This window comes from Poecilia formosa, unplaced genomic scaffold, assembly GCF_000485575.1.
Source record: "Poecilia formosa unplaced genomic scaffold, Poecilia_formosa-5.1.2 Scaffold43, whole genome shotgun sequence".
NCBI lineage: Eukaryota > Metazoa > Chordata > Actinopteri > Cyprinodontiformes > Poeciliidae > Poecilia > Poecilia formosa.
Genome location: NW_006799982.1, coordinates 1,258,720 through 1,272,238, shown reverse-complemented (window position 1 = coordinate 1,272,238; position 13,519 = coordinate 1,258,720). Strand labels below are relative to the sequence as shown.

The following is a 13,519-nucleotide window of genomic DNA, read 5'->3' as shown; positions in this document are numbered from 1 at the left end:
GTGTGTGTGTGTGTGTGTGTGTGTGTGTGTGTGTGTGTGTGTGTGTGTGTGTGTGTGTGTGTGTGTGTAGATGCCTGACATTGGTTTGACATTTTGTTTTGTCCTGTTCAGCAGTTGAACCCGAGGTCGTCGTGGATCCTGCTGCTGACACAGCCGCTGATCCCGCAGCGGATGCTGCCGCTTCATCATCCTCTTCCTCATCCGAGTCTGATTCAGCTTCATCCTCTGCCTCCGACTCTGCCTCCGACTCCTCAGCCTCCGATTCAACATCAGATTCCTCCTCCTCCGAGTCCTCTGAGTCTTCTGAGTCCTCCTCCGCCGAATCCTCAGAGTCTTCCTCCTCTGAATCAAACTCCTCAGCCTCTGACTCTGCTGCCTCTTCATCTTCCTCCTCTTCGTCCTCCTCAGAGTCAGCCAGTGCCGAAGGTAATCAGTTGGGGTTTTGTTGAGTTGAGAATAATTTCTCTGGTTTAGAAATATAGCTCCATATTAGAACTTACAAACAAAAAAAACAGTTTAATATGTTGTTTTCTCCTTCGTTCCTCAGAGTCCCATGTGGTTATGAAGAGAGACCTGGCTTCTGTTCTTCTCAGGAGAAGAAGAGCTGCCCATGGCAGTCTCAGCCCCCTGCAGCTGGAAAGGTATAATCAGTCTTATCTTATCATCTTAACGTTTGCAGAAATATTTGCAGTTGATTCAGCTAATTGCTGTTGGATCAACAACTGATGTTATAGGTGTCTGACTCGGTCTTTCTCCCATTTCTTACAGCCTTAAAGAGGTGTGTGAGCTGAATGTTGCCTGTGATGACATGGCTGACACTGAAGGCATCGTCGCTGCGTACACCGCCTACTATGGACCCGTCCCTTTCTAACTTAAATGGTCCTCTTTCATCTATTTTTGGGCATTTTTTTTGTGCCTTCTGATAGCAATAACATTAAAAATGCTCCTTTAAATCCAGACAAGAAGCAGGGGGAACAAAAAAGAACAAAATGGAGAGGACCGAAGTGTCTTCTGAATTTATAAGCTGCCTGTCATTGCATGCACGGACACCCGCAGCAGTCCTGCATGTGGTCCTGTTAAGGGTTCCCCTTTAGGCTGGAAAAAGGCACATGGAAACACAAGCCTGTGAATTATGTAGAAGCCCATCCAAGTGTAAATGATTCTTTTGTCCTATAGAGTTATTCAATGAATGGTGCTACGATTTGAAATGTATTCTGTGTTAATGTTTTTTTTTCTTTTTTTCTTTTTTGTATATGATGCTTTAACTTTTACTTAATTAGCAGTTCTAATGAGTAGTGGATGTAGGAATAAGCTGATTTTGTTTGTGTGCAATAGGTGTATAAACACACATCTGCAGTCTGTAATAACCACAAACTGCCTCTTGGTTTGAAAAATAAATTATTTTGTTTTCTTTTTCAAATTGTTGTCTTGTCCTAATTGAGATGTGAAAAAGACTTTGTCCTCATTCTTGCTTGTGATCACAAGTTCACAGCAGTGTTTACATGCAGGTCTTGGGGTCGTAATTAACAAATACTAGCTAATGCATCACACACATTTTAAGCTCTTGGGCTACAATTTTGTTTTTGGGACTTTGCTCTTAACAGCTGTTGGTCAATGCTGGAAATGAGCGGCGAGGGAAAGTTACCACTGAAACACCAGCATGAAGAACCTATTTAAAAGGAACATGACATACACATCTGAACACAGATAATGCATTAAAATCACATTTAAAGTTGACAACTGCGTGAAAAGTCCATTCAAAAGCTGCAGTTGTCTTCAAATACCTTGTGGTTGGCTTGTATCCACCATTAGATGGCAGCGTTTTCAGTCCAAACCTTGGCATAATGACTATTAGAACCTTCTGAATGCAAGTGAATGTTGACAGGATGAAAAAATATATATATCTTATATCTTATATAATATATCTTTCATGCACCAGGGAATGTTGGCAACTGGCTTGCATTTATATTCACCCCCTTCCATCCCCTAAGTGAACTAATGAACGCAGGCGTTCTGTGAAGGTCTTTTGTTTGTTAGAGCACACTAGACAGGACAAGGACACAATTCTAGCTAACTTTTACAGTGAGGTTCAGTTATGAACCGAGATCCTTTGAACATGTTTGGATGACAGTGTTTGTCACGCCACATGAGACATGGTGATAGCAGCGTTATCCAAAGAGAATGAGTTCCTTTGTCTCATGTAAAGAAGTTAGAAAAAATGAATGGGGAGATAGACTGGGAGAAAATCTGTTGCAAAAAGACTTGAGTTTGAGTAAATGTTTGTTTTGTAGCATGGCGATGATTCTGATTAGACAGAATCATTGATGGAATGGCTGAAACAAAGGCATAAAACCCAGACCTAAATTCAGCTTCAAATCTGTGACAAGAATAACAAAAATAATGTTTATATCAGCTATCTGTCCAGTCTGACTGAAAATAAGCAGCTTTGCTGGGAATTGACCAAGGCTGGTGAAAACACATGTAAAAGACTTGAAGCGGTTCTTGCTTTGACAGGTGATTCTATTGACTCAGGGGAGTTAACACAAACTTATGCCGCACCTTCAAGATTTGGTAAACAAATGTGAAAATCATACAGTGTTTTCCTTTACCTTAAAGATGAATAAAATACTTTGGAATAAATCTAACCACATCTTTGAATCATGCCTTACACAGCAAAATATTCTATTTTAATAACACAAATGGAAATGTCCCAGTTGTATTTTCTCAGGTCCATTTTCAAACTGGAATGTCAAATACATTTGTTGAAAGTGGCTGATGTGAGAGAACATCTTTCCACTGTGCATGTTGTCCTACTTCCGACTAAAGTATTCAGCCTTTGTTCTTGGAGGTGATGTTTCTTAGAAAGGGGCAGTGTTGTGATAAATTTGTAGATAAAAATTGGCCATTCGGAAGCACTTTAAGCACTAATTTGCTGACATATTAACAAAAAGTTTAGATAAGCGAGCGTGTGTCACATTGTGCAGTGTGTGAGTCAGTTCTTTACAATGAGCATGTGCCGTTGTGGTTGTTTTGTCATGCACAGTGCACAATCAACGCTGATATATTGATTCTGTAAGTGGTAGTCTTTGAACATGTCTCTTTGCCGGGTCAACAGTTTGATTTTCCTCAATACTGACACTTATGTTCCAGAAACACAAAAGATAAAAAGAAAAAAGAAAAAACTTGACAAATGAGGCTGAATATTAAAACAAACCCGCCTTGTCATCTTTAAAGAGCACACAAATGGTGGAATAGTAATTGGACAGATGTAAGGATGATGATAAGGTTTATTGACACAGAGCTTGTTTGTTTCTCAGAATGTGTTGAAGTGTTAATTATCTGTATTAATTGCCCACACCCACTTTGTTTTGTCATGGAAAAAACAGCAGATAACTGTGATAAGAGGGCAATAAATATAGGGTCAACAACACATGCTGTTCAGTAAATGTTTTAATGATGACACTGGTGTTTTCAGCAAGACAGTTACTGAACTTCACCGATCAATCATTTATATAGCGTTATTTTGTGTTTCTCAATATTTAATACCATTGTTCAAAATACATGGCTTTAAATTAAATAATAAACATGTAAAATGTTTAATTAGATGTAAAGTCATCCAAACTTTCTATATTCTTTGAATACAATAATTGTGCATTGTTAGATTGGGTTAATAGAAAATAATCTATCTTTTCAATTGCTAAATTATCAATACCTTAAAATGATGTGTAATTGATCTTTGTCTATTCTCTATTCACAGTAAAATAAATGTATGTAAAAAAAAAACATATAAAAAACTGACAGATATGTGAACAACTTTACACTTCTGTTTAGTCTTTTCCACGTCTTTTTGCAGTTTAACACATTTCACATCCTGCATGTAGAAAAAGCTCATGACACATTTTGGAAATTTCACAATTTAATAGCATATTAACAAACAGGTCAGGTTTATGTAGCTACTCTCAATTATAAAAGAAGATTAGCTAAGTGTGCACATCCAGGTGTAGAAAAGGATGTCTAAAGCCTCTTCCCCTTAAACAATAAGGGCAAGGGCATGCAGGAATTATTGTTGTAGTTATTCTTGCTTTTATAGCACCTGTTTTGCATGGAACCTTTTTGAAAAGGAATTACAGACATCAAGTAAAGCATCAATGACAAGGGTGCATAAGTTGATGTAATATTATTTGCATAAACAGCTAAAGGTTTCTTCAAAAAAAAAAAAAAAATTAGAAATCCCCCTTGGCACTGACTTCTCTGTGACATCAGCCCAGAAAACCTCTGATTTTGCAAAATGACATTGATCAGATCTGTGTCTCGCAAGACACATCAGTGTTTTCATACAACCGAACGTCAAAAACGTAAAAGTGAAATCAGTCGGGTAAAAGTTATAACCAGAGTAGCATACTGTCAGACATGTTAGATGCATTGCATCTGCAATCTGTCCAACAAAACAAAAGTGGAATCCTAATGAAATCATTACTTCGATGAACCACAACCATCAACACTTCGCAGTGTTTATCGTTTTTCTTATTACTTTTCACTTATAGGTATATAAATATTTTTTATTTCTGTTTGTCCATGTGCCATGACCACTGTTCCTCTACAAATCATACAAAAGAAATCACATACAAAATAAATACTACATCTCAAAGTTTTGCTACTTTTATAATATCTAGTTCTATTTTTGTCTCATCCTCTACTTCTTTCTCTACAGCCATCGCTGGATTATCGTACGCTGCTTTGCGCATTTCTGTGCTCTGCTCCACAGATTCTTGGTCTTCATGTCCCTGATCATCATTTGAGCCTTGGCAGCATTTGCAGCAGCAGCAGCATTTGGCTGTGAATGCTACAACCACTTTATCCCAGGGATCCAGGGAGTGGGCCCAGAGAGGGAGGAAGTCCCAGGATCGCAATCCTGCAGGCAGAAATCCAGGTTTCCTTTTCTGCAGCACGTTGATCACTACCACGACGATCAACATGACAACTAAAGGTACACCCACGCCCACAAGGACCTGCCACCCGGCCAGCGACAGGCTGAATACGAGGAGGGGTAAGACGAAGAAACAGAGGATGATGTACACTGCAGCAAACCAGCGGTAGCTAGCGGTGATGTTTCCAAGACTTTTAGCCATCCGGATGGGGAAACGAGTGAAGGGAATTGGATACCACAAAATGATTCCAGAGATGTTGAACAGGAAGTGGACGAGGGCAATCTAGACAAAATGATTGAAACATTTTATGAATTTCATTTATTTTACTTACAAATAAAAAAAGTTACATTCTTTCTATGCACATTCAGGCTATATCTGCCTGATGGAACGATCCTTTACATCCAGTGATTTCTGTTAAAGAGGTAATTCACAGCCATCGATTGTTAAAGCAGTAATTCAAAATAGTTTGTATGTGTGAAGCAAATGTGCAATGCCTGTTTTTATAGGGTTTTGTAACATACAAAATCAACACATTTATTATTTTGTCATTGCCTTTTCACATTTTTATTTGACTTAAATGTTTTTCATATTAATGTCATATTAATTCAATTAGATTTATATATCCGTCAAATGGTATTAGCTACATTTTTTTAAAATGACTATGTCTCTAGATAAAGAAGAAACAGTTGTGTTCAATGCTACACCAAGCAAGTAAAAAATATATAAAATGAAGGCGTGCCAGAAACATTCCCACATAGTGACCATTACCAGTTAATTTGTGGATGGTTTACTGACCTGTAGAGCATTCCCCAGTCTATCTCCGGGACTAGCCATGGCTGCCAGAATGGCTGTGGTGGTGGTGCCAATGTTTGAGCCCAAAGACAGTGGATATGCCCTCTCTATGCTGATGACACCAATACCTATTTCACCAATAATTCTCAATTAATTAGAATCAAACACATTTTTAAATACCGCTTCTTATGTCCACTTATTTTACACATTGATTGTTCTCACCAACAAGAGGAGTGATGGCTGACGTGAACACCGAACTGCTCTGCACAATGAAAGTCATTCCAGCTCCGACTACGATGGCGATGTAACCCGTCACCCAGCCAAACGGAAACGGGAAATCTGTGCACACGTACACATGCATGCACGTGCACGTCTTAACACTTTTTTGCCCACTTGTTCGTGCCATTCAGCTGACTGGATATCCAGAGTGCGAAGTTGCTCACCGGTGTTGAGGATTTTCTTGATGACTGAAGCCACTTGCCCCTTCAGCATGGAGTTAAGCAACTTTACGATGCAGACCAGGCAGGAACAGAGGACCAGCAGAGAGAGAGCCAGCAAGATGAGACCCACAGCCAGGTCAGGCAGGTTCGTATTCACAAAGAGGTGATTACCTGAAAAAACACATACACACACATGCACACGCACACACACACACACACATGAATAACATGAAGGTGATGACGTTGAGGATGTACATAATTCTGCACTCAGAATGATGTACATTTGTGATGATGTGTCAAGAACACCTATTGAATTGCTTTATAACAAAAGTACTGAATCAATCACCTGGCAGTAGTGGAATGCACTGAAACATTATGAGTTGTAAAGATGTCATGACAAGATTTAAACTTCATACTGGGGAAGAAATGGCACTTAGGGGATTTTGAGCAAGGTAGAAACTGGTGACCTACTGGGATTTCCGTACACAGCCATCATCAGCTCAATAAAATAGAATATAGCATCCTGTAAAAACATCAGTCTCAATTTTGCTGACACCATTTTATTGTATTGAAATCTTTGTCTTATTTTTATCTATGTTGAGTATGTTATCTGTTAACAATGTCATGCTGCTCAATAATTGCCCTATTCTGGGATTAATAAAGGGCATCTTATCTTATCTTATCCAGTAAATGAACATAAGAAGGATGCACCAGCTGTAATGTCATATTACAGGCCACTGCTGATGTGTACTGTTGTTTTTATACTCTAAATTGGCTCCAGTTTTCACATTTTAGGCAAACGCTACACAGTATGCTATAGTCAGCTGCCAGAAGTGGAGATGAAAACAAGAAAAGTCAGCCAAAGAAAAATACTTGAGGGACCTTCAGAGGGTCTAGAAAACTATTGATCAAGACCAACTTAAAAGATTACAGATCAGGGGTCATAAGACACACAAAAATGATGGTTAGGTATGTTTTCATGTTTTACAGTCATGGTTTGGTAGGTTTTCGGTAAACCTCATTTAAGAAAAACAAATAAGAAGACATATTATTTACTTTGGTTGGCAATTAAAAAAATCTTGTCAATTTCTCAAATTAATTATATTTTGTTAGTAGAAGGTATTAATTACCAAATTAATTATATTTTGTTAGTAGAAGGTATAGAGCTGATTCAAGCTTTGGTTGGATTTTTTTTTAAATGGATAAAGCAGTATAAACATTGGCCCGGTGGTAGATAAAGTGGAGGTTCCCAGTTCGACTCTCGTGCCTTGCCTATCCCATTTGGCATTAAGCATCTGCCAAGTCTGTGTGCACGCAGCTGTGGTGTGGCAACGGCATGAAGGGAGATGTCCAAAAACAACAATAACAAAGTAGTAAAAGCAGAAATAACCAATGTCTGGAGAAAATATATTTATGCAGCCCTCTTTTCTCAGATATCTATGATTTAAATGTTGTGCAAACAATTGCATTCAAATGGTACCTAATTGATAAAGAGATGCAGTCTTATCTACAAATCTTTATCACTGTTCACTGTGCTTCAGTAGAAACACAGAGAACGACTCAGAGGTTTATTATACATCTGGTTGTGTAATGTGGTTGTGATGTGACAATCCTTCATTATATTACTGATTACATCATACATTTTGTGATGATTTTTTTTTTTCAAATGAGTGTAAAAGAAGAAAAATTTCTTTGTCTTACATTTCTTTATGTTGGACATTACAGACATGTTTTTCACTATTACAGTATAGTTGCCCTCAACCCAGCAGAGCGTTGGAAAGGTGCAGTTCTCTACACCAGGAACTGTGACGTTCTGTAAGATCTAAAACACAAACACAGTTAAGACAGTAATTAATGTTCATCTTGCGGTTGTACACTGCCAGCAATTTGTGGCAAATCTGACACAGCTCACTGCGTGTCTTACGGTTTCGTTTGCAGTTTGGCACCATATCTTGATCATGCTTTTATTCCTGGCATCTGAGTCTCCACTGGCAATTCCACCGATGACAGATTCATCCAGCTGAATCAGAAGAAAAGAAGTAAGCAGTTCAAGGATAAAAGCACTTTACAATTGTCTCTTATCATCCAGATAAAGACGGGAACATGGAGACAACATCATCACAGGGACTACCGGCATTAAACGGCAGACTGAAATGTATCTCACCGTGACATTTTTGTATTTCAAAAAAGAGGTGGCACTGTTTAAAGGAAATATGAATGAAAAAGCCAGATAAACAATGGCAGAAGAGCCATCCAGATGCAATGCCGATCTCCAACACTTATCTTCTGATGGTTTACGCAAGGACAAATGTATCTTAGGCCTAATAATTAAGATAACATTCACGGCATCTCACCTGTATGATGGCCTCTGTGAGGACATCAGTGATAACGTTCAACAGGTCTGGCGCCTCTCCGCTCTCGATCTGAAAGGACTCGATGATGAGCTTGGTCACACGGTACAAATAACCGCTGGCCACTTCCAGAGGCAGCAGCACCAGAACAGAGAGCCAGTTAAAGAAGTCGTGCACGGTAGCCCCCGCAAAAGCCCTAAGTGCGTGGAGAGAAGAAATGTTAGACTTCAACATTAGCCTCCAAGCAATGCAACTCAAATTATTATAATAGCTCAGCATGGACATTTGCATCAGCTGTATATTTATTTGAGGTTTGAGTTTTCCACATGTACTGATTCTTTGTTCTTCAACTGAGGTTAAAAATGATGAAAATTCATAACCTCTTGCACTTATGCAGCTTTTCACCATACAAGCACAAACATGTAAAAGCCTAGTAGATTCACAGGTCCAACAAGACTTGCAGTTGTAATTACAGCGAGAGCAAGGCAATAAGATTCTTTCCACATCATAATTATGCACCACTCTGACTTGAACTATGAAATACTTACAACATTTTGTGGTTGTATTGTGACTAACAGTTCAGTGGGGTTTGCACATTTCTGCAAGGCACTGTATGCATTTTCTGTTATCCAATTTGCTATTTATATTTGGAAAAAAAAAAAAAAAAAAAAGGTCTTCCTCACTGTTTTGCAAAACACCAGTGACCCTTACATGTTTTGTAACATCCTCGTGGTTAGCTAAGGCTAACGTATTTGCTTTTTTTTTTTTTCAATAGTTACATCCTTCAGTAAATAAGAAAAACAGTCAAAGTATTACCTGCGAAACGTACTGCGGTCACCAGCCTGCGTCATGGCGACCAGCGTGTTTGTAACAGAAGTGCCAATGTTGGTCCCCATGATGATGGGAACAGCCACCTGGACTGTGAGTACTGTCAGAGAACACAGATCCAGATCAAACCGTATCATCGTCTATCCGTGTGTTCTTTTAACCCCTCGGCTACGTGCTGCGGTTGTTTAAAGAGGTTCACACTCACTGCCTGAGGAGACCATGCTGACAACTATAGAGGAGGAGGTGGATGAGCTTTGGACGAGCAGGGTGACAAGAACGCCAATGACCAAACCAGCCAGAGGGTTAGACAAGATGGAGTTCTCCTGAAAGATGTCGCCTGCTGCTCTGCCTGGACAAGATGAACAAGGGACCATCTCATATCTATTTTATAACCGCGCTAAGTACAAAATGGATGCTGGTCTGTCATTTTGATGTGAAGAAATGATTAGAAAAAAAAAACATCATTCATGACTGAATTACATTTATTGTACAACAGAGGCCTTTTTTTTTTTGCACTACTTTATGCAGGTTATAAGTAAAAAAAAAAATGCGTTTACCTCCAACGAGCTGAAAGGCTGAGCTGAGGATGTCGAGGGAGCAGATGAACATGTAAAGGAGGCCCAGCAGGATGATGAACTTCAACACTGAAACCAGCACTCTCAGTACTTTACCCTTGGTATCCAGCGCTGAAACAAGTGAATATATGGGCAAAGTCGTGAAGAGTGGAGCAGAATAATCTGGTTAAACACTTTTTTTTTTGTTTGTTTGGTGTTGGAAAAAGAAAATCTATATTTTATTTAATTTTTAATGACTATGCAGAAAACTGGCAACAGAAACGTTGATGAGATACTCAGCCTTGACGGTGCCTTTATCTTAACTTTGGCATCCCGTCAGAAATATTTTTGGCTCCCACTCAGCAGTTACTCCCATTATTACCACGATCATATAATTTATTACACCCATGCCTTCAGAAAGAATTAGGTCAAAGATCAATTTATTGCTCTCTTAGTGTTAGTGTGATCATGTCTGTATTTTCTGCTCCGTTTGTGTTCTAATTCTATTGTCTTCAGTGCCATTTGACTGCTGGAATTGATTATCTATTAGTTAATGACTCTATATGGTGTTGCTTAAGGCACATAGAAATAGATTATTCTATGTGTTCAAGGTTGGTATATAAAGCAGCTGAAACTGGAACAACTTGTTGGACTTCGTTCACCACAAGTTCGATTGAAGAGTTCCCCAATCAAAGCCTAACGTCTGCTAGTAGTTTATAAGGTGTCTCAAATATTAATAGAGTGAGTCAGGTAATGATATAAATAATAAAAGAGGTCAAGAGAATTGAAACCTATTAATAGAAAATATAATTGAGAATGCATTTTACTATGGGTACTATGGGTACTGTTTCCATATGTATGACACTGCCACGTTTGTCTGTTTAAACAATTATTAACCCCACGGGTCGTCTATCACTCATCCTGTTCAGGAAGGATATGGGTTCTGATTAGATTAGTAACGTTACTTCAATATATTTTTAGTCAAGTAAAATTAAAAACTATCCATCCAAGAAATTAGAGTAAAAAGTATTTGGGAAAAACGGCTACATGAGTACTGAAGAGCTGATCAGAACATCTGATTTCATATTTAAACATAATTTATAAAGTTATGTGCAAAGTTTGGTCATTTAAAGACTAAAATAGTAAAAAAAAATCCATCCAAATAAATATTACAAAATAGCAAATTATGGCAGAAGAAATACTTTTCCAAGTATTTTAGTTTCAATATAAAATGTAATTAACTAATACAGCAGTTAATGTATGTGTGTAGTTAGAACAGGCTAAAGTACTTCCAGTACTGTGTAGTGTATATAGATTTTTTTTTTTTTTTTTTACTGAAGTAAGATTATCTATACTTCAAGTGAGCAAAAGTAATTAGCTACTGCCCATCTCTGGTTCTGGTTTCCCATTATAAACTTGTTTTGGTCCTATATTTATTAAAAGCGAAGAACCTTGCAAAGATACTGACTGAAGCTGCTAATAAGAGAGACTCTGTACCATCAATTAAACAATTTACTGACACCGGCTGAGAGATGTCACTCAGATACTCAGAGAGACACCCTAAAAAGTGACATAAAAAGCCATATTACAGTTTGAAAATGCACATGTGACATAATGAATGACCCAATTTTTGTCCTGCAATCTAAGGAATTACAGCCAAAACTGAAGTCTTTGGCTATAATGACCGTTGTTATAATCGGACGAACAGAACAGGAAGTTTGGAACTCTGCAAATTTCCTCCTAACTGTGAAGAACAGAGGTGGAAGCACCATGTTAAATTCAAGTATTTCACTGAGTTGTTTTTGTCACTGCATAATGTTTATTTGTGTGTGGCCAGCCAAGGCACTGGTGATGGAAATTAGCCCTGGCTACAATCTGACATATTTACATTGTGTTCATCAATATGTGTTGTCCCTTTACAAATAAGTAAAATGCAAATACAAATGTTGCTTGGGTGTTTTAGTGCAGGAGGAACTGGTGATCATCAAAAAAAGCAGGCATCATGAGGAAAAAAACAATATGTAGGAATATTAAGCAAACAATAGAAAACATCAGCCTGGAAGCTAAAGTACAAATGGGTCTTCAAAACAGACAGTGAGCGTAAACCTACAACTAATTTAGCTAAGAAGAAGCTTCTTCATAGAAAGTTAAATCATATAAACCGTCCTTACCTGACCATGGGACCCCTGTGTCTTTCAGCTCAGGAAGATCCCAAGGGTCCTCTGAGTCCTGCTCCACCAAAGCCAGAGTGGAGTGTGCAGGGCTCGCTTTGACATCTGAAACATGTGAGAGTCCAGATTAAATGAATGAGCCATTTCTGTCTTTAGAAATCACTGTTTTACATGATTCTATATGGATTACTGTCATAAAAAAATGAAAAACGTAACCTTTAGTTTTCTTTTCATATTTCTCATCTTGGTTGTCCTTAGTGTTGTTCTGAAAAAGAAAATAATACACAGTTGATGCTTGTGATATATTGCATATGCAAAAATGCTGTTTGCTGTATTTTAACTTAAAAAAAAACAACAACACATTTTTACCATATGGAGCCGGTGGTATTAGGGTGTTTTTTTTTTTTGTTTTTTTTTTGACACATAAACATATTTTTTACCCACAGTATGACATCTCTGTTGGTAAGCTCTGCAGATGTAGCCGCCCCTCCTTCCCTCCCTCCAAAACAAAATGAATTACAAAAAGAAAAGGCCCCCTCCAACATACAGACACACACACACATCTGATCACATGCCATGTTATTGATCTTGCAGTCACATGCTGCGGTTGCAGTAAAATTCCATTCTCCCAAATAAATGCATGAACAAAAGTTTTACCACTGAAAAACTTAGTCTTTATTACTTTACTCTTTGATAACAGACCTCCTCTAACTCCTATGAATTTTCTGATAAATACATTTTTATTCACGTTAAGTTTCTCCATGCAACTTAACTTGACTAAATGTTTCATTTATTTAATGACTAAATAAATGAGACATTAAATAAATGTTTAATGTGCTCATTGTGAGCTTTCCACTGGCAATTTCCCCAAATTTAATGCAATGTCTAGACAACGCTAGTAGCATTAGTCAACTAAGATGCCCTATGCATTAGGAACACATTTTGATTCCATGTACATCAGCTTAATTTCTAAAATGTTTTCTTTTTATGTAGATATTGCATGTTTTGTTTCTTGTGCCCTGTTCTTATGATGGAAGATTAAAAAAAAAAAAAACTCTCTGCTCACCTGTGGCACGCCGAGGGAATCCATGCTCCTTTGGTGGGAAGTTCACCTGGACCGCAAATTCAGAAATGCTGCCTCTTTACAAATGAGGCATCAGAAGAAGGTGTGATCATTGCCCTCACATCCCTCCTTTAACACTTCTGTTTATCACATAATCTGGACACACCTTTCAAACTTTGATTAACCTTACCTGTCGCTGGTGTAACATCTCTTCCTGCTCTGTCGCAATCCATTGCTCACACTGTACCCGGCCATAAGCCTGGAGCTGATGTGGTCTCCCTGCGCCTGTACACCTGCTGCTGGCAAACTTGAGCTCACCTGAAATGCTTTGCAGATTTTACACCCAGAATCTATTACTAGTTCTTCTATTTTCTTGTGTGAAGAAGTGACCA

The 13,519-nt window shown here is 38.2% G+C and overlaps 2 protein-coding genes across 3 annotated transcripts in view; one reads left to right on the top strand and one right to left on the bottom strand.

Annotated features, from left to right (window-relative positions):
• bglapl (bone gamma-carboxyglutamate (gla) protein, like) overlaps positions 1 to 1,420 on the top strand; it is a 1,651-nt gene extending 231 nt beyond the window's left edge. Inside the window, exons 2-4 of one of the 2 annotated variants that reach the window (XM_007551656.2) lie at positions 115 to 426; positions 548 to 641; positions 769 to 1,420. In XM_007551656.2, the coding sequence (XP_007551718.1) occupies positions 115 to 426; positions 548 to 641; positions 769 to 871 (509 nt within the window). In that variant the 3' untranslated portion in view covers positions 872 to 1,420. Of the gene's footprint in view, positions 1 to 111; positions 427 to 547; positions 642 to 768 lie in introns of both variants that reach the window. The other variant, XM_007551655.2, reaches the window with a different exon arrangement.
• A 2,013-nt stretch (positions 1,421 to 3,433) lies between these two features.
• slc34a2a (solute carrier family 34 member 2a) lies at positions 3,434 to 12,191 on the bottom strand (the record flags this gene model as incomplete). Its single annotated transcript, XM_016671227.1, has 11 exons — positions 3,434 to 5,210; positions 5,724 to 5,848; positions 5,943 to 6,059; positions 6,164 to 6,331; positions 7,862 to 7,982; positions 8,085 to 8,180; positions 8,515 to 8,707; positions 9,328 to 9,439; positions 9,545 to 9,688; positions 9,897 to 10,025; positions 12,065 to 12,191. Coding segments are annotated over 11 exons (1,899 nt in total), but the record flags the coding sequence as incomplete, so codon positions are not given.
• Between the last annotated feature and the right edge of the window lie 1,328 nt (positions 12,192 to 13,519).